At 42.7% G+C, this 21,205-nt stretch overlaps 1 protein-coding gene across 2 annotated transcripts; it reads left to right on the top strand.

Moving 5' to 3' along the window:
• Positions 1–1,935: 1,935 nt before the first annotated feature.
• On the top strand, positions 1,936–17,138 carry EPHX3 (epoxide hydrolase 3). 2 transcript variants are annotated; one of them, XM_033925665.1, is made up of 8 exons: positions 1,936–2,008; positions 4,278–4,547; positions 9,680–9,765; positions 10,525–10,682; positions 11,242–11,370; positions 11,909–12,012; positions 13,714–13,862; positions 15,573–17,138. In XM_033925665.1, exons 2-8 carry the CDS (start codon positions 4,305–4,307, stop codon positions 15,787–15,789), a joined length of 1,086 nt encoding a protein of 361 aa, XP_033781556.1. In that variant the 5' UTR covers positions 1,936–2,008; positions 4,278–4,304; the 3' UTR covers positions 15,790–17,138. The 2 variants fall into 2 exon arrangements, with proteins under 2 accessions (XP_033781556.1, XP_033781555.1); XM_033925664.1 differs by lacking the exon at positions 1,936–2,008 and adding an exon at positions 2,015–2,257.
• Positions 17,139–21,205: the final 4,067 nt, after the last annotated feature.

Consider the following 21,205-nt stretch of genomic DNA (forward strand, 5'->3'; position numbering starts at 1 on the left):
CAAATGTATATGCAAAAATGCCCCAGCGAACACTTTATGGATTTAGCTAATGCTAAGTTTTTGAACTAGTCTGGTAAGCCAGTAAATTTAATTTTTGCTTCACTTTCTTAGACCTATGGGGAGAATTAATATATTTTGTTTATGTTCAACATTCTCCTTCCCCGACCCTGATGAAAGAGTGAAACGCGTCGGTGGGGATTGAGGCAGAGCTGTTCTAAGCTAAGTGGCATTTTTGCATATACATTTGGTAGTCAAGATTATCTATCTTAATATGAGCATTGGCACTTTATAAATAACTATAAACAGAGACGACTAGAGATTTTAGCACATCCAAATGAAATTATTGGAAAAGTCATCGTACAAGGTTCCTATGAGGACAGCCACCACACTATCATTTTGTGTGGCATTCTGAGGAACATGGTGTGAAAGGTTATAACATTGGTAGTGGTAACTAAGCGTTGATGAGTTAACCTTTTTGAAGTTTTTGTACCTTACATTCTGGAATGTGTGCCCGCTTCACTGCTGTAACCTCCCGACGCAAGCGCTTTCCTGCGGCTATACGTGATTGTGAGGTGGAGTGGAGAGGATAATCGCATACAGATGCAGGAAAGTGCTTGCGGGAGATTATAGCAGTGAGGTGGGAAACGGTCCAGAAAGTGACCGCCAGACCCTTAAGGCACAAATTTTCCATAAACATTCTTTATAATACCGAGGGCCTCAACATAGTACCTGGTGCCCTGTGAGTTTGAGACCATTGGTATAGATGGATAGCGTGCCATGCTGTTGAGGGGCATGGAGCCTTGATCTACTGTACGGTAGGAATTGAACTCAGCTCTCAGCAGGCAGAGGCAGTTGCTCTAGGGATCTCAAAGTCCCTCCTTGAGAGCCACAATCCAGTTGGGTTTTCAGGATTTTCCCAATGAATATGCATTGAAAGCAGTGCATGTACATAGATCTCATGCATATTCATTGGGGAGATCCTGAAAACCCAACTGGATTGCGGCCCTCAAGGAGGGACTTTGAGATCTCTGCAAGCAAGGTCTAGTCCAGGGGCCCCCAAAGTCCCTCCTTGAGGGCCGAATCCAGTTGGGTTTTCAGGATTTCCCCAATGAATATACATTTAAAGCAATGCATGTACAGAGATCTCGTGCATATTCATTGAGGAAATCCTGAAAACCCGACTGGATTGGGCCCTCAAGGAGGGACTTTGGGGACCCCTGGTCTAGTCTAACCACTAGGCAGCAAGGGTGAGGCTGTTCTGGGGCAAGCTAGGGTTCCAGAACTTCATTTTGTTTGTAGCTGTTTCCCAAGATTACAGCCCCTCACACTCCTCCACTAAATTATGCAAAACAACGCTGGGCCTTTGGAGAGCCCACCAGAATCGTGACCTGTCAGCCAACCAAGCTTGCAATTAGCAATTGTAGTAGGAGCTATTCTCCCTTCCAGGCGTTTTACCAAGCCCCGCCCGCCGTAGCCATGCATAGTCCTCACTGGGCCACGCCCCTCCATTCTGAGCCGTTCCCAGATCCCCGCCCCTCGTTACTTTCGCGGCCTCCCCAGGCTCCTCCCCTTCCGCTCCCCGAGGCCGGGCTAAAGGTCATTGGTGAAAGTGGCTATGATACAAGGTGAAGGTTGGGGGAGGCGTGGTGAAGGAAGCGGTTGGGGGGGATAGGATCCTGTCGTCCTTGTCGCGCCGCCCTCCGGTGCCCTGTACGTGCGCTGTGAGCCGGTCTCGCGCTCTTGCCTCCCGCGCTTTCCGTCTCCCACACTCGCGCGCTCCCTCCCCACAAACGGCTCGTTTAGGTCTTCGTGGAGGGCAGGGCGGGGCTTGTACGCCTTGCGCCAATGGCAGCGGCGTCGGGCAGAGATTGACAGCCTTGGGATCCTATGAGAGGCTGCGCGGGGAATAGCGCGTGGAGCGGGGGGGGGCGGGGCGTACCTTAGAGTCGCGTGCTATATAAATCAATGAGCGGGAGGGGTCTGGGCAACTGTGATCGCGAGAGACATGGTGAGTTGCGGGTAGAGATGAAGGGAGGCGAAAGTGTAGCCTTGGTTTCGCTAAGGTTCGAGTTTACAGATTCATGAAGGACGTTTTCATGCTCTGAGCGCGGCTTTTTCTGTTCGTGGTGGATATCCCGAAAAGCTGACTGGCCAGGTTGGGGAGCCGCTGCGTTAACCCTTCTGGACACACCTGACGTCAACTGTAATTTTTGATTTCGGTAGTTTCTTGTCGTCTGTGGCAAATCCCGCTTTTGAGGTTTGTTGTTTTAACCTAGTTTACCCTGACTATACTGATTATTCATAGCTGGGGGGGTCAAATCGACCCCACAGCTTTATGAAGGCAACATTGTCGGCAGTGGAAAGACGTCAAGTATCTCCAAAGTAATAGCCAACAAATGAGAGAAGAGAAGTTGAAAATATTTTGTTAAGTTTTGCTGTAAAAGAAACACTGCTTAATAAAAAAACATTTTTTTTTTTACACTTACACATTGAGTGTGCTGAATAAGAGAAGAAACATTTTTGGAGCATCACTGGTTGTGCTGTAGACCTAAGTTAAACTATCAACAACATTACACACCTAGGGTCATTTTGACTCAAGCACTGAAAGTGAGAATTCAGCAAATTCTCACTGTCACGGTACTCAAAGGAAACATTTTATGTTTATATAAAATGTATATTTAGGTCTACAGCACAACCGGTGATACTCCAAAAATGTTTCTTGCAAAAAAATTGATTTGCATACACTGCCTCCATTATACGCAAATTTCTTTAATCCTTCCATGCATATGTTAAATTATCAACAACATTACACACCTAGGGTCATTTTGACTCTATCATTTACAAGCACTGAAAGTGAGAATTCAGCAAATTCTCACTGTCACGGTACTCAAAGGAAACATTTTATGTTTATATAAAATGTATATATATATGCATGGAAGGATTAAAGAAATTTGCGTATAATGGAGGCAGTGTATGCAAATCAATTTTTTTGCAAATTGGTTGTGGATATTCTGAAAGGGTTAACAACTGTCTTGATATTTTCATGCTGGTGTTAATCCTGGCCTGATTTATTCCATGGTCAAAATCCCTAATCCCCCCCCCTTCCACTTCTTATCATCCCTCCCACAAATGACCCAAACTCTCCTGTTTTCTCCTCTTATTGTTCTCTCCCAACCCGCTAACTCCAATGACCTGTACAACCCCCCCCCCTCATGCTCACCTCAATCAACCTCATTGCTTGTAATTCTGATTAATTGTAATTTCTTGTTAAATTCTGTTTATTTGATGTGAACAACCCCCCCCCCCCCCCCATGCTCACCTTAACAACTTTGCTGCTTGTAAATCTGATTAATTGTAATTTCTTGTTAAATTCTGTTTAATTGATGTGAACCGCCTAGAACTCTCTGGGTATGGCGGTATACAAAAATAAAGTTATTATTATTTACCCCATTGCATGCTGGAGTTTGTATTTCTGATGTCTATATTGCAGTGTTTCTCAAGCTGGTCCTAGCCTGGCTGGTTTTCAGGATGAGATAGTTTGTCTCCTAATTTGTCTCACCTATGTTAATGATGGCGCTCCCAGATTGGGCTCGAGAAACCCTGTTTTAGAAATGCCAAATTGCCCAGTTCCAGGCTGGAGATGTTTGGACGGTCCTGCATTTCTGCTGCGTTTTGGAACTTGTAGTGCTATTTCAATGAGCAGGATAGGCTCTGCAAATCTCACACTGCTTTGGGATGCAATTTCAAAATTGGAACTGGCAGAAAAGCTTCCATATTGGAACCGAGTAACTTGGCATCTCTGAAATCAACTGTATACAAGAAAGGTGGGTAAAAGCAGAAGAAATAACATGTCAGGAACTAGTAAAGGATTAATGGAAAAGCTCTTGAAAAGCGCTAGGATCTCAGCAGAGCCTTAAACTTATTTAATTGATCTCTCCAGCCTAAAATCCAAAAGTAGTGAATTCTATAAAAGAATAAAGGGCCGTTGACTTGATGTTCTCCCAGTTTACATTATATTACTGTATATGTAAATACTTTTTCTGTCATCAGTGGGGCAATGGAGGGTTAAGTGACTTGCCCAGGGGTCACAAGGAGCTGCAGTGGGAATTGAACTTGGTTCTTCAGGGTCTCGGCATTGCACAACCATTAGATTAGACATCCATGTAGAGTGTTCTGACTACCTTGGTTCTTTCTTTCCCTGGCTGTTATGTATGGGGTTTTTTTTTTGCCTTTGAAAAAGATTGATGTTCCAGCTTCACTTTCCACATCTCTTTCAGACCTCCAGAAGGGCCTCTGTATAAAAGATGGCTCGCTTCATATCATCTTTCCTGCTAACTATCACCCGCATGCTGCTGCGCCTCTCCAGCTTCTGCTACTGGAGCTTGGTATACATTAGTTCCTTCCTGGCTGTCTGCTTTTACATTCCCCGTTTCTTGCATATCGTAGTCCAGGGACCCCTGAAGGCTTTTCGATGGAGAGTGCGGGAGAGAGCACCAGCATGCCTCACTGACACTTCTTTTGGTGAACACTACTATATCAGAATTAAGGTAAGTCCTCTGCATCCAGCATGGCCTGCCAGATGGCGCCCAAGTCTATTCGTGCTTGTAGTGGAACAAAACCAGGTCCAACTCTGCTGGTTCCTATAGTATTGTGATTGAAGCAGTTAAACTGAAGTTATTGTATTTATATCTTGCTACTCAAAATGTCATGTACTCGCAGGTAACAAAAAATAACATTAACACAAGAGTTCTTAACCTGGGGTTCATGGACCCCACTAGATTTCAAAGGAACTTGTGAAAAATTATAACTTTAGTCTTACTAACCCTTAACTGAAATTTAGCAATAATGACTGTAAACAGCAAAGGGGCCCTTTTTCTATATATGGCTGTGTGACATTTAAAAATTATGTGTACTGTGTAGAACGTCATATTGCATGTACTGTACAAGTTGAGGCAGTTCAGATGACAAAATGTGAAACCCCTGGTGATGCAGCATGGTATTACACTCCAGGAAAATGTGAATGATAGAATACTGTAGCAAAACTGGGATTCCTACTTTGGTGAGATTTTGTGTTGACAGAAAACAATTCAATGTGTACTTTTATAAAAGTATTGTTAAGTTTACACAGCTGTGATTTTTAGATTGTATTTTAACCCCTTCTGATATCACAAGGCTTATCTCTAATAAACACTATCCAATATAGTAAATCATTTGTAGAGTTCATACGAAAAAAGATAGTAATGTTTTGGGGGGATCCCCCAGATGGCTGTTAGAATATATGACTCGCAGATACAGCTCAGCAGTTCATTGATCAATCTATATTTTTATCTCATGTAATATCGTACATTATTGTAAAGTACTCTTCTTAAACTAATCATCTCAATATTCTAACTTATAGAGAACTTATCTTTGTGTATGGTTCTTGGCAATACCTCTCCCAATATAAATCCATGTTTCACCTTCAAGGTCGAGGTGCTGTATTGCCTAAGTGAAAGTATCTCTATGCTTAGGCAATACAGTATCTCAACTCTGAAGTAGGTGAAACATGGAGAAGACCAGCTACAAGTGCATTTTTTTTTTTTCCACTATCAAATCAGACTATGAGACACTTGAAGTTACAGGGAAATACTTTTAAAACCAATAGGAGGAAGCATTTTAACTCTGAGAATAGTTAAGCTCTGGAACGCATTGCCAGAGGATGTGGTAAGAGTGGATAGCATAGCTGGTTTTAAGAAAGGTTTGGACGATTTCCTGGAGGAAAAAATCCATAGTCTATTATTGAGACATGGGGAAGCCACTTTTTGCCCTGGATCAGTAGCATGGAATGTTGCTACTCTTCAGGTTCCAGAATCTTGCTTCGTCTTTGAGATTCTGGACTGTTGCTACTCTTTGGGTTTTGGCCAGGTACTAGGGACCAAGATTGGCCACCGTGCGAACAGGCTACTGGGCTTGATGGCCTTTTGGTCTGATCCAGTAGTCTTATGTTCTTCTTTTCTTATGTCGGGAGAGGTTGTCGCCGAGAATCATACACATAAAGATAAGTAGATTTTTTTTTTAAAGTTTGAATATTGAGACAATTGAGATAAAATATAGATGATGGATCAAAGAACTAAGCTGTATCTGAATCATAAATATTCTAACGGCCATCTGAGGATCCCCCAAAAAGGTTACTATCTTTTTTTTTTTTTCTTCCTTTCCTGTGAGCTCTACAGATCTGACTTACTGTATTGAATGATATTTTGCTATATCAACATATTTAAATTATTTTTAACACCATGTTTACTCTTTTAATCTAATACGCTTTTTAAATACCCAAGAGTATTTGCAAAACAAGAACCTTAACATCCTACACAATTTGTAATACTTGTTTTTCCAAATATTGCAATGACTGATTTTTATATTTTACACATTTCTTATTTTTAATGTTAAATCCTTTGAGGAAACCATTATGATTCATTCAACAATCACCAGGGGAGTTTACAGAAATATATATCAGATTCAGAGCAGACGTGCCACTGTATTATGTAACAGTTAGAGGCACATCAAGCTCAATTGTGTGTTATCTGGAAAACAATATTGCGGTAGTCGAGTTGTGATGTCAAGTGCAAAAATTTTTGTTTGTTTTTTTTGCAACCTGAATTTGACACACAGCAAAGAAGCCTGTTAACACAGAAAAAAATGTGAGAAAATGATGAATGGGAATTTTTTTTAATTACCCCTGGTTGTTCTCAATCTGGTCCTGGAGACATTTCCAGCTAGACTGATTTTTAGGATATGCGCAGTGAACATTCTTGGAGGCAGTGCATGCAAATCTCTCATGAATATTCATTGTGGATATCCTGGAAACCTGATTGGGCTGCCTATGGGACCAGAATTGGGGACCACTGATATGTTAATCAGGTTTTCTATTCCGTCTTTACCTGTTCAAGCAGGTCATTGTTGGCTCTTTGTTTTGTCCTAGGGGATTTTACAATTACCATTTCAGTTACTTCGAGGCTGGCTCCCTGTCTTGGTCAGAAATGCTTTTAAAAGTTTTCTGAACCTGAGATGTTGGTCACAAGATTGCAGTGTTGGTTCCAGCATTTTGCTAATTGGATGGATAAGGTCATTTGTCTGGTAGACTTTTATATTGTTGCATGCTGGGAATTTTAAGTGAAAAACACTTCTGGTGGACTATCTGTTGGAGGCGCCCTGGAGTAGGACAGCCAATTCCGGGGAGGGGGGGAGCATTCTCTGTCGGGATCTTATAGGCAGTGATGCCCAAGTACTTGAAGGATGTGACTGTTGGACACGGGCAAGCCAAACGAATCGGAGTCAGCAGTGGGCTAAAGTTATGGCCTGTAATCTAGCATGTATGTTGTCTAGGTGGCAGTAAGATATCCCAGCTTTACTCTGCGCTAGCTGGTTAATGCAGTTATGTAGGTGTGCTAATGGTTAGCACAAGACACCCACTGAAAAATAATTACACTATACATTCAAAAACTAACCCTGAGCACTGTCCTATGTTAAGCTATCTTTTGTTGCATTAATCGCGTGTTAACACTTGACACAACTTAAGAGCCCAAAAGTAATTTTTGGCTTCTTGACTCTGAAAATGTTCAACTCGATAGATCTCATTATCTAAAATTTTTGTACCCTAAGAAAACAAATACATGACTGCACCAAAAATGTAGTAAAAGTGAGCCAAGTCTATAAAATGGAGAGAGTGCTTGCTATACAGCAAGGAAATTATAATAATTTTAAAAAGATTTGGGGGGGGGGCATTGATTACATAATCTAATGATCAGACACCTTAACCACCCCCTTTTTTATTACATATGGTTATAAATAGGGTGGGATTGGGATATATTATATTTGTTAATTGGTTTATTATTAATGGGTGGGGAGGGTTTCTTTTATGCTTTGATGATTATAAGTAAGAATGTCAAGTGATTTGTAAAATGTATTTTTGATTGGATATTACACACTTGTTGTAAGATATGAAAACGAATAAAGATTAAAAAAAAACAAAAAAGTGAGCAAAGTATAGGACAATGAAGCCATTGTGACATCACTGAGGTTGGCTCTTATTGATGGAATGAGGCACTATGACGTCGCAATACCAGCTCTGGTTATATCAGAGGCTGAAACTTGTCAAACTATTTATTCAATTTTCTAGCCTGTTCTCCCAGGTAGAGTTAGCACGAGGACAAATTTTTCCCTGTCCTGCTTCATCCTCATCTGCACTTGCCTCAGACACTTTAAAATCCTAAGTGTTCAAGGCTCGTGCAGTTAAGGCAGGGACAGCAACAAAACTCGGGATGAGACGGAGACATTTAGTTCCTGGGGGGGATGGGGATAAATTTGTCCCTGTGTCTTTAGTGTGAATTACCGTTTTCTCAAAGTATGTGTTTTGATAATGGCTGGCACATGTTTGTTATAACATTTTTGATAACTGATGCATTTGGATTTATTTGCAGTATAATCTATATCTATTTTATGTTATGCATTTAAGGGATTCATGGCCAGAAAGGTTAAGACCTTGTTCTAGTTTTATTAGAACTTGAAAATGGTGACAAGAGTTCAAACAAAATAATGGCTATACATTGAAGGAGCTTAAGGCCAGTACTGAGCAGACTTGCATAGTCTGTGTCCCATATGTGGACATTCAGTTGAGGATGGGCTAGGGAGGGCTTTGATGGCTGGGATGGTTAATTAAGATGGACTGGAGTGAGTTTTGATCGAGTCTCCAGTAGATAAAACCTAAGCACACTGCAGGGCAAAGCTCTGGGTTTCTGGCCCAGAAATATCTAAGAAAAAGGACCATTTTAAATTCTATGATTTTTATAGAGTGTGCATGGTTAGGTAGACTGGATGGACCATCCTTGTCTTTATCTGCTGTCTTATGTTACCATGACATTTACATCATTAAAATCGTTTATCATTAAAATACATTTTGCCTTTTACTGAAGGGAGACCTATTCTATTATCTTGGAATGATTTGAGTTCTAATTGGTTTATAAGGTATAGTTAATGCAGATAAATAGTTTGGTTGCTGTAAAAAATAAATAAATAAAGCTCCAACTTAGTGCTTTAAACTGAATTCCATACTGAATTGCTAACATTGGGGTAACTCAAACTACTTTTTATATCCAAGTAGTAACATTGTATGTACATCAGACACAATATTAAAAGAACTTTCCAGCCTAGACAGAACAATAAAACAGAAATCCATCTGATTCAAAACATGTACCAGAGTACAACCAGACTGTGTATGGCTTCAATTATTTGGATTTCCTTTCAAAGAGGAATTCTAAGGGGCCCCTTTAAAGTGCATTATGGATTGTGTATTCGTACCACAAAGAACACAGGTTGGGGGGTGGAGGGGAAATCATTGGGCACGGCAGACGTATTGGGCAGAAAACAATAAGTCAGCATGGCAGCAGCAGATCCAGGCATGCATGACTTGAGCAGGAAAAGAAACTCGAGTAAATTTTTTTTATATACATATTTTCTGTACTGCTTAAGAACTAAATCCCTTCTGGGGGCAAGGGATAAATATCAATGTTTTTGGAGCAGTGCTTAGTTTCAGTGCTCTTGACATACCCTCACCCCAGGAATGAATAAACATTGATTTGCTAATCTTGTGAACATTGCTTTTTTTTTTTGGTCCCTTTCTTTACGATCCTGCGGCATCAAGAATTCAGAAATGCGCTTCCACTATGTTTCAGCTGGAGAGAACGGGTGTCCCCTGATGTTGATGCTTCACGGATTTCCAGAAATCTGGTACATAGATGGGAAACCAATTAAAAATTGGTGGGAGGGACTATGCAGCACCTCTTATTGTTGATGGGCCACCTCAAGCTAGAAATGGTTATAGGAGACTTTGGGCTTTAGCTGCAGGAGGCACCAGGCGTCAGCCCACTCATTAATATCTATATTAGGGAAAAAGGCTCACACTCTACCTAATGTACCTGGGGCAATGGGGATTAAGTAACTTGCCCAGGGTCACAAGGAGTAGCAGGGGGTTTGAACCCACAACCTCAGGGTGATGAGGCTATAGCTCTAACCACTGCGCCACTCTCCCTTAGTTCACACCTTTTTCGGTTATAGTTCAAGATGCATTACTTTCAGGTACAGAGAGGCCTAGTGGTCTAACGATCTAAATTTTGAACCTGAGCCAATGAAGGGTTAAGTAACTTGCCCATGATCAAAAGGAGCAGCAGTAGAATTTGAACCCTGGTTTCCTCAACCCACAGCTCTTAACAACTAGGAGTTACTCCTCCACGTTTTCTGAAGGGACTAACCCATGTAGTTAACCCATGTTCAGTTCCTTTTAACGTGGGTTTGGCACATATTTTGGTTCTGTCTATAATGGATATCTCTCTCGGTGCACTACTTAAAGAGCTTCTGGTCTATTATGCTAGAAGTTTCCATATTACAAAGAGATGAGAGCCAGGATAACTCTTTGCAGTTTTATGGAGCTGCCTCCGAACACACCTCCTGTACCACTCCTAGCGACTTGATTGATTTCTGTGTTCAAAGGTTTTCTTGGCGTCACCAGCTGGCGGCTTTCCAGGACCAATACTATGTGGTGGCACCAGACCTGCGAGGTTATGGTAACTCAGACAGCCCCTCAGAATGGAAGCACTACCAGCTTGAGATCCTGCTGGCAGACATCAAAGATCTCATAGAGGCTCTAGGTATGGTGAGCTGCCAGGAACGAATGATCCTCAGTGTGCCTGTCCTTGTGGCAGCTTGGGGTAAAACATGATGAGCCACCCTGAAAAAGTGACATTTCAGCCTACATAGAGGGATTTGGGGTGTGTAGGAAACTTTGGTGTCGGCTGTTTTGAAAAAAATTAAAAACCCAAGGAAGATAATTTTTTTTTTTTTTTTAGTTTTTACTTTTCTTTTCTTTTATTGCATGTTTGTTTCCCTCAGTGTTCTAGGGGCAGTATAGAGGTGGTGGCACTGGTGTATGTGGGAAGCAGTGTGGCATGTAACCACTTAACCCTCATAGGTGATACTAAAGTACCTTTCAATCAGTAGTACTTGGGACTGTGCATGTTTCACTCTGTTGATAAAGAGCCAGAAGGGAGCAGATGCTGAAAATGGCCGAGCCTGATGTCCTCCTGATGAATGCTGAAGGAAAAGGTCAAGGGGAGAGAGTCTCTGCCCAAAGTTATGGAGGCACTGCATTAGTCCAAGGCTCTGTTCAATGGATATGCATGTGTCTAATGTTGTCTTTGTCCTCCACAGGGTATAGGAGGTGCATCCTGGTGGGACACGATTGGGGTGGAACTCTGGCTTGGAGCTTTAGCGTGCAGAATCCAGGCATGGTGGAGAGGTTGATAGTGATGAATGCCCCTCACCTAGCTGGGCTGCAGGGTGAGTTAGAGACTGTTTACCAAGTACTGACAATACACAGCCAATGTCTGTCAGTCCTGAAATGATCCTATGGAATAGAAGGGTGACAAGTTCACTCTTGGTATGGTTAATACTCTGATTCATCCCACTGTGCGGGGATGCTCTGGGATTTGGCACGGTCTGTTGTGCTATTCCTATGTGAAGTTTCTGGGATTTGAAACACTTGGTGTCTTTCTAGGGCAGTTTTTCTTACCCCCCTTGCCAGTCAGGTTTTCAAGATATCCACAATGAATATGCATGAAAGTAATTTGCATATAATTGAGGCAGTTTATGCAAATCCAATGCGAATATCCTGAAAACCTGACTGGTAAGGGGGGTACTCCAGGACTGAGTTGAGAAACACTGTTCTAGGGCACAAATATCCCACTCGCCTGCCTATCAGCTCAGTAATAGTTTTATGACCAGTTGCCTTTCTTTGGCCACCCCACCTTTCTATTCCCTGTATTCGCTTGCCTTTTTCTATTTGTATATTATCTTTCTTCACTTCCTTTTTCCACAGACTACATTCTGAGAAATCCCTCACAGCTCCTCCGCTCCAGCTATGTGTTCCTCTTCCAGTTCCCCCGTTTGCCCGAGTTCCTGCTTTCCCTTGCGGATTTCAAGGTGAGCGCTGGAGGCTCCACCTCCGTACTAGCTGCTTTGTGAAACACAATCGATGTGTGCTGCACTGCACTAGAGAAGGCGGATCTGGTGCAGGCCGTGTGACATTTCTGACAGAAACCTGCTGGAGATGGCACAAAGAAGGGTTTGGTGGTTAGAGGAGTGAACTGCAGAAACTCAAAGGCCTATAATCTTATTGGGCGCTGATATCAGCAGCTGCGGATCGCATGTCAATCATGTGACAGCATCCTATAGAGAATCACGCCTCCGGGAAAGAGATGCATGAACTGTAGGCTGTGGTTTTCCAGGCCTACATGTCTGGCACTCATCTTAGTCGTGAATCGCGCCTATGTAGGTGCTTTAGGCTGCCTAATGCCACTTCCAGCACCTCTCCTCCTCTCTTCCCAGGGTTAGCAAGCTCAGGGCTCCGTTTGGAGGGCGTCTGCGCTTGGCAGATGTCAACATGGTAGACGTTGCATGTACTTGATGTCTGGGGGCCCTCCAGCCTTGGCCTCGATTAGTGTGCTGCAGCTTCAAAAAGTTTGGATGACACCACTGACAGTTGCTGATGAGGTGTAGGATAGGGAGAAAAGAGGGCTTGAACATGGCGTCACCCTCGCCCCTTAATTGTAGGGTGAGTATGTCTGGCCAGTGTTTATATTTTGTGGTAGTCCAGTCAGGGCTGGTGTTGGGGTGGGAAAACAGGGCAACTTCCCTGGGCTCCACAGCTTCAAGGGGACCCCCATGGGCCAGAGTGTTTCCCTTCTCCCAATTCCTTTCCAAAGTCCCCTTCGCCTTTTAAAATGCAAAGGGGTCACCAGCACAGCTGTGACTCTAGCACTGCTCGCAGCTTCCTCTGCACATCCCTTCCTATGGTTCACCCCTCTGATGCAACTTCCTGTTCCTGTTTGGGTGACTTGCAGCAGGGAAGAAGGCTGAGGAAGCCAATTGCTACCGCACCAGTGACCCCTTCACATTTTAAAAGGTGAGGGAGGCTTCAGAAAGGGATGGGCAGGAGGAGAGGTTATTCTGGCCCCCCTGGAGCAGCTGATTTTAAATAAAGGGAGAGCATATGGTGGGTGGGGAAATCAGGGGATAGGGCAGGAAGGAGAAGAGTATGTATAGTGCTGCATACGTTTGGTAGCACTCTAGAAATAATAGTAGTAGAATTGAGGGTCCCTCTTTGTGCTCGGGGGCCCTAGCATGTCTAATACTGGCCCAGAATTTAATTGGACCAGTAATTTCATGTTGTCCTATAACACAAACTTTGCATAGGATCATGTTGTGTTTTGTGTGTTTAACTTTATTGAGGCATCAATTAAAGAACAAAAGACCAGTAACATGTTCCTATCTCTGAGGAAAAATCATCAGACACAAAACATGAGGTTTCAATTAATTCTGTTAAAACAATTTTGAAAACAACAGTCCAAGCTCCCATCTTTTGTGTGAAAATTACAGAAGTTCAAACATGTAAAACTTTTTCATACTGCTTACAGACCCATGACATGAAGAAAAAAAAAAAACCCAGCTAGCCATTTAGTATTTTGGATCTGCCAGTTTAGCCACTCTTTCCCAGCCATGTACATATTTATCCATTTTCAACAATCGTAACCAATTGTATTAGGTTTCAATATCGCAACTCGCCCTAAAGTTGAGGGGAATTGCGTGTTTATGGACTCATGTCTATTCCTTGTTGGTCCACAGATGGTGAGGGACGCACTGACCAGTGATAAGGCCGGAATACAGAACCCTGAATACCGTTTAACAGATGAAGAGCTCGAGGCTTTCCTTTTCAGCTTTTCACAGCCCAAAGCTATTTCCGGGCCCTTAAACTACTACCGGAACCTATTCAGGTACCAGACAGGACCCCTCTGATAGTAAGAACGATAGGGATTTATTCAAGCATTTAGGGACTCTGAGCAATGCTCAGATCTCCCTAACAGCCCCATTACATATTGCAGACACCAGCCATTGCTGTGAATGAGTGGGATCCATGTCATGTATCGCAGGTACAGGCTGATGTTCAAACTGCCACAGGAGCACGTTCTGTACATGTGAAGTCTTCACTAATTACTAGCTTCGTATATCCTTCAGGCTATGAGAAATGTAAGCTGATATCGCTGCTTTTGATGCAAGAGTTCCAGATATTCAGCTTTTCATTCTCTCAGAAAATGCATCGAACTGGCTATGCTGGCCCTGGTGCTATTGTTGAAGTTGGAGCATAGTAATGCACTAAATCAGGGGTATCCAACCTTTTGGCTTCCCTGGGCCGCATTGGCTGAAAATGTTTCTGAGGCCGCACAAACGTGCAAATGCTGCAGCAAGGCGGTTGGAGGGCAGCAGAGTAAAACACTGCATCGCCCTCGACCGGGGCCGCACAAAATACTTCATAGAGCACTAAATAGTAGATAAAAACCCAGTATGGTCCATCTAGAGCAGTGAATCTGAATCTGGTTCTTGGAATACACCCAGCCAGTCAGGTTTCCAGGATCTCTCCCTTCCCCCCTACCCTCCCCAACACACACACTCACAAATAAATGAGCGTGCATGAGACAGATGCGTAGAATGGAGGCAGGTAGACTTATCTCCTTTTTATTCATTGTGGATATTCTGAAAACCTGCCGACTGGCTGTGTGTGTTCGAGGACTGTGATAAATACATGATCTAGAATTGGGGTTTTAACCAGGCCACACAATCTCCCAACTTGCACAATAACGACACTTCTAAGGATATAGGCTAACTTTCACAGTCAGAATAACCAAATGCTACTTCACATCACATGATCAGAATACTTAAATGCCACTGAGGATATAAAAAATGTGAAGGATTTTGTTTACATGGTAGAGGTCTGCACCAATCAAATCTTGTCTTTTTAAGATGCCTGTCGGAAAGCTTTGCCAGAGGCTGTTTGATTCGGGGGCAAAGAAGGCTGTTAACATAGAAAGAGAATTTGGGAAAATAACCATGGGCCTGATATTCTTCCTGCAGACAGATGCAGGCTCAAATAAAACAGGATATTCAGTGCTGGCCGTATCCTGACTCCAGCATTGAATATCCAGGTGTTTGTGGTCGCCTAGAAGATAACTGTTCAACAATTGTCCTAATTTGATCTACTTAATCGGTTAAGTGCTGGCTCTGCCCAAACTCCACCCTCGGATTGCTCTGGCACCAGCTGCTTAAAAGCGGATAGAGTAGCTGGTTTTTAAGAAAGGTTTGGACAAATTCATAATCGGTTATCGAGAGACATGGGGAAGCCACTGCCTGCCCTGGATTGGTAACATAGAATGTTGCTCTCTTTGGGTTTTGGCCAGTTACTCGGGACCTGGATTGGCCACCGTGAGAACGGGCTACTGGGTTTGATGGGCCATTGGTCTGACCCAGTAAGGCTATTAAGAACTTATGTTGCTGGATGGCCAGCTCTGCTCTTCTGCCCTCTCCTTTAGAGATCCTGTGTGCTTATCCCATACTGTTCAGGTTTCAATATGTCTCCTATAAACTTGTAGAGACCTGAGGAATCAAAACTCTTGCATCCTTCTCTGCTAAACAGAGTCCTTTCTTTCTAGCTTTCTGCCTGTGAACTGCCAGGATGTGGTGGTGCCCACACTGTTAATATGGGGTAGTAAAGATGCCTTTCTGGAACTGGGCATGACACAGTTAATGAAGCAATATGTGCAAAGCCGCTTCCGGCTGGAGATCATCCCCGATGCAAGCCACTGGGTTCAGCAGGACCAACCAGAAGTCGTCAACCAGCTTATGCGGACATTCTTAAGAGAGGAATAAACACGGACTGTACAGTCTTTGCAGAAAAGCCGGTATGTCTGTTGAGGAAGTGCCTAGAAATGTCAGTGTGTGCTATCGATCTTCGGTGAGCAGCTTGGAATTTTCAGACATGTCGGCTTGCAATCATGTGTTATCGTTTTTTAAAAATTGATCAGAAAGATGACCACTTCTGCTTTATATTCTTTTCCAAGGCAGAATGTCGCATGAACTTGTGGGGTTTATAGAGTGACATTAGCTCCCAGCTAAGGCAATCTGTGGTTATTCATAATAGCAGATTTTGGCCACTAGTTTACAGTAGACTATGGTCAGTGGCCACCAGGTGTCCAAGTTGTTATAGCGGAAATCCTATGCGAATCGCAATGGAACTGGTGGTCCATGTTTTTTCCCTCCACCTCCCAGTTTGGACAATTGAATCGGTTCTCTCCTCTTTGGCTAAGACTGAACCATCATGATCTCACTTCTATCAAGACACTAACTTCAGGTGCCGAGGCTTTTCCACCTCTTCTGTGCCAGCTTCTGAAATATGAAGCTCAAGAGAGCCTTGAGTGACAGCTAGTTACTAGGGAGAGATGCACAATTCTCATTAAAGGAGGGGACACTTTATCAATTAACAGTACACTGTACATACAGCAAGAGTAGTTCCCAAATTGCTGATAGGGGACTGTTTGGTGCTTCCCTCTCTCACTGCCTGTCCACATTATCTACATAGCTAAGTAAGATATAAGTGAGAGGTAACATTTCAGTCAAATCCAGTAATTTGGGGGTTAGAGAATAAAATCGGCCCTGATCTAGCTATCTGCTGTCAAGTCGGTATTAGGTGGGGAAGCCTCATCTATTTATTCTAAATTTTTGTAATATATACTGCCTGTAAGCCAGAAAGTTATCAAAGCAGTGTATATTTGGGAACAATTTTTCTAGCCCCAGAAGGCTCACGGTCTGACTTCATACCTGAGGAAATTCAGGGTTAACTAACTAGCCCAAGGTCACAAGGTGCAAAAAGTAGCAGAAACGGGACTTTAGTCCATCAGGCTTCTGTCTGTGGCAAGTTAACTGGATAGTAGACAGGATAGTGCCCTTTCTGGATAAGTTCTGGCACTAACCAGCGCTGGTCACTGTCTGTCTAGTTAGTGGCATTGAATAGTGCCAGGGCTAGTGTTTAAGAAAAACACTCCTCACAGCAGCTGAATATTACTCCCCATTTGTGTGTGTTTTTTGGGTTTTGTGCATATTTTAATTGTTTGGCAATAATTTGTTGATATAATAATTTATTATGTTTGATGTATTGTAATTATAAACTTTCTTGTGCATAGCTCGAGGGGCAGTATAACAAATAAACAGCATGGAATGAATCTAACCCTGGTCCTGATTAAGTTGCAGGAATTTGCTGGGCCAAATGTAAGCCTTTCACATCTGTGTGGGGGAGAAAAACCTTGAAAATAGAAACATGACTAGATAAAGGCCAAATGGCCCATCTAATCTGCCCATCTGCAGCATCCGCTATCTCCATGCTTGTCCCATGCTTTTTTGAATTCAGTCTTGTCTCCACCACCTCTAGCAGGAGACTATTCCACATCTATCACCTTTGCTCTTAAAAAAAAAAGAAGGTATTTTCGTAGATTACTCTTGAGCCTATCACCTCTCGACTTCATCATGTGTCCTCTCATTCTGGAGCTTTCTTTCAAATAACTCTCGTCTCATGCACTTTTATGCCACATAGGTATTTAAATGTGTAACATCTTATCCCCTCGCCCACCTTTCCTCCAAAGTATGCATACTGAGATCTTTAAGTCTGTCCCCATACACCTTATAAAGACCACGCACCATTTTAGTAGCCTTCCTCTGGACTGACTCCATTCCGTTTGTATCTTTTTGAAAGTGTGGTCTCCTAGAATTGTATACAGTATTCTAAATGAGGTCTCGCCAGGGTCTTATACTGGAGCAGTGGCATAGTAAGAGGGGTGGGTGGACTGTCCCAGATGCCATTTGGGGTGGGCGCCCCCCCCTCCCCTGGATGCCTCTTTATATCTTTACTAGCACATGCAACTTCTCTGGCTTTTGTTGTCCTGGCTCACCTCTGAAATCACTTCCAGTTCGCAGGGCCAGGAAGTGACATTGGAGGGAAAGCCAGTGCATGCAGCAGGCTGGATAAACTGTTCATGCTGGTGAAGATTTAAAGAGGTACAGGGGGGAGGAAAGGTGTAAGTGTGGCTTGGGGAGGCGGAGAGGAGGGTGCCTCCTACCCTCACTACACCACTGTGCAGGAGCATCAATACCTCATTTTTCCTACTGTCCTTATCTCTCTCTGCACCCAAGCATCCTTCTAGCTTTCACAGCTCCTCTTTTCAACTTGTTTGGCCACCTTAAAGATCACATACAATCAGATCCAAGTCCTGTTTTTTTGTCATGCACATAAGTTCTTCACCCCCTAAACTGTACCGTTCCCTTGGGTTTTTACAGGAAGAGGCAAATCTTAACAGCCTGTAAGTAATATTGCTTACAAAACTGTTAGAGTAGGCCCAAGAACTCCTCTGATAACATCCCTTTCCTCAGGGTGATCTCCATTGACCACTACCCTCTGTCACCTTCCACTCAACTAGTTCCTGACCCAGTCCGTCACTTTGGGGTCCATCCCGAGGCCACTCAGTTTATTAGATGTCTGTGTGGAGCACTATCAAAGGCTTTGCTAAAATCTAAATACACCACATCTAGCGTATTCCCTCTATCCAATTCTCTGGTCACCCAGTCAAAGAAATTGATCAGATTTGTCTGACAAGACCTACCTCTAGTGAATCCATGTTGTGCCTTTGCTCCTGTAATCCACTGGATTTCAGAAATTTCACTATTCTGTGTTAAGTTTCCATTAATTTACCATGGAAGTCAGACTTACTGGCCTATAGTTCCCTACTTCTTCCTTTGGAAACTGATTTTATAGAAGTCCCCCATATTTGGTCCTTTGGGTCTTGTTTGCAAACATCCCCTAATTATAAAAATGGATGTACCACTATACCTCACAAAAACTGGATCCTGTAAAATTTCAACCTAATTAATGACTGCAAAATGCATCACTGACTTCTCTAAGGAAGACCAAAAGCATCACACCAAGGTCGGCTTCTGCTCTTTAAAATGAAGGGACGTTTGGAAGTGTATCATGAATATATGAAAGAGATAATTGCAGATGATGAAACAATGACATGCCACATCTTGAAAATCGAGTAGCCCTGCCTACCAGCTGGGTTCATCCACTAGGCAAAACTAGACAGTTGCCTAGAGCAGCAGTTTCTTGGGGGCTGCTGCAGCCAAAGCAAAACAAAAGATTTTGACAGTCACACAGAAAGAACCATCGACACATGATTAAAACCTGCCTTTTGATAGGATGATTGACTGAGTTTAATTTCACAATCTTGCAGACATTCAACTAAATAGAACTATGGTAGAATCCCAGTATCTGGGGGTGATATGTTCCAAGACCTGCAGATACCTGGAACTAGGGATAGTAGGGAACCCTATACATAACTCCATTTTTTTTTCCTGATGTTTTAGCTTCACCCTCAAGGGACAACAGAGCAATGAAAAATAGTTTTTAAATACTTGCACAATTTAAATACGTTTGGACACTTATTTCTTTTAAAATATATTGGCTTATTGTGGGTATTTTCCGGCTTCTCTGTTGCTGCAATGACAGTAAACCGTGGCAATTGAATCCACAGATATGGGGGCTTCTGTACATCTAAGTTCAGTAGCCATTTTGGACACATTTCAGGTTGCCTTTTTGTTTGTGTTGGTTTTGTTTTCTATATTTGATAGTGAATTTTAACATGAAACCTTTTCTTGTTTTGTCACAAGATGCTGGGAAGTTTAATTGCTTCTCTAATCTAACCATTCTTTTTTAATGGCAAAGAATAATTGTGGTGTGGGGACTAATTCTTAATATCCCACTTTTCATCAGATGATAGGTAACATTTTGAGTGAGTGTTTTGGGGTTTTTTGTTTTGCCTCTTTGTGGCCTTAGCAGGAGGCAGATGGCTCTGTAAGAGGGACCTGGTGGCCCTCTCCAGAGCCATGAGCTATAACTCGGGATGGATGCTGACTAAATTAGCATCCGTTTTGCATCTTTCCTGTTAGCTCCTCCTTGTATTTTACTTGAGAGGGATGGTGGGATGCTACATAAGTATTATGTCTCCCTTTTTAATATGTATTATCTCTTACTTGAATGTCAGTGCTGTTAAGCATATTTTTGAAATTGTTTTTCAATTTACCAATTTTAAGTTTACTTCATTCATTGTTTCTTATGTACAGTAGACTCTGTTAACCGGAACTCGATTAACCAGAAAACTCAAGCAACCAGAAAAATCAAATACTGTAATACTTTAAATAAAAATGAAAATAAAATTAGTTACTGGGGGAAATTTGTGTAAACTTGGCATGCCACACCTGAGTACGCCCACGCTTTGCCTACCATATGTCGGTAGTTTCTCTGGAACAGTTTATGGTATGGCATAGTATGAGGTATAGTAACTCTCAAGCAACCAGAAACTACATTTATCCAGCATCTATCAATCCCTGTGGGTGCCAGTTAACTGAGAGCCTACTGTATATATTTGATCTTTTTACTGCTGTGAGAACCACCTTGGGTGAATCTTTTCATAAAGGTAGTTATTAAATCTCAGTAAATAAATCTGAGATGTTGATCCCATTGATTAGCACTAGAGGGCAACCTTGCACAAGTTTACCTATTCCTGCTCTGTTCCTATGGGTTGTGGAGGGATCTGAGACTATCAAACTTTTATGCACTTTTTATTTATTTTAAGAGGTTGGGGTACATAGGCAATAGAAGGGGAGGGGACACAACTGGGCCTTGACCAACCAGTATTTTACCACAAGAGCAAAGGAACATCTTGGATGAAGGAGCTAAGCAATCCCATCTTCAGCCCTGTCTCCAGGCTCTCTAGCTTTTCATGCTGTGGTAGGGCTGTGGCCCTTGTATCCTTCCCAATTCTGCTGCCTGTGGCTTGCCCAACCCCAGCATCAGCAACTAGAGAGCTTGTGAACAGGACCAGAATGTTGGCTTTTGGCCCTCTCCAGACAAAAGGATGCTCCTCTGCCTTTTATGATCAGTAGCTCTCCTTTGTCACCAGGGGGCACCCTAGTTGCTTGCTCTATGCCCCAACCCTTCTCCCAATGGGGACAAAGCAACGTGTCATTGGTGACCACTGAAACCTGTGCTCCACTGGCCAAGGGAAATAAATATACTGATGGCTTCAGTTCTTGTAAGCAAGAGCCTAGGGGTGTTAGTCTACCTAGGCATTCTAGAATCATGTTGCAGCCTTTGATTTTATTTTTTTCAAAATTCATCTGATGTTGAGACAGATCTGTTACCTTTTTACAAATTTCTGCCAAGTGATGCAATGCTTTGATA

Source organism: Geotrypetes seraphini, chromosome 16 (assembly GCF_902459505.1).
Source record: "Geotrypetes seraphini chromosome 16, aGeoSer1.1, whole genome shotgun sequence".
Taxonomy (NCBI): Eukaryota; Metazoa; Chordata; class Amphibia; order Gymnophiona; family Dermophiidae; genus Geotrypetes; species Geotrypetes seraphini.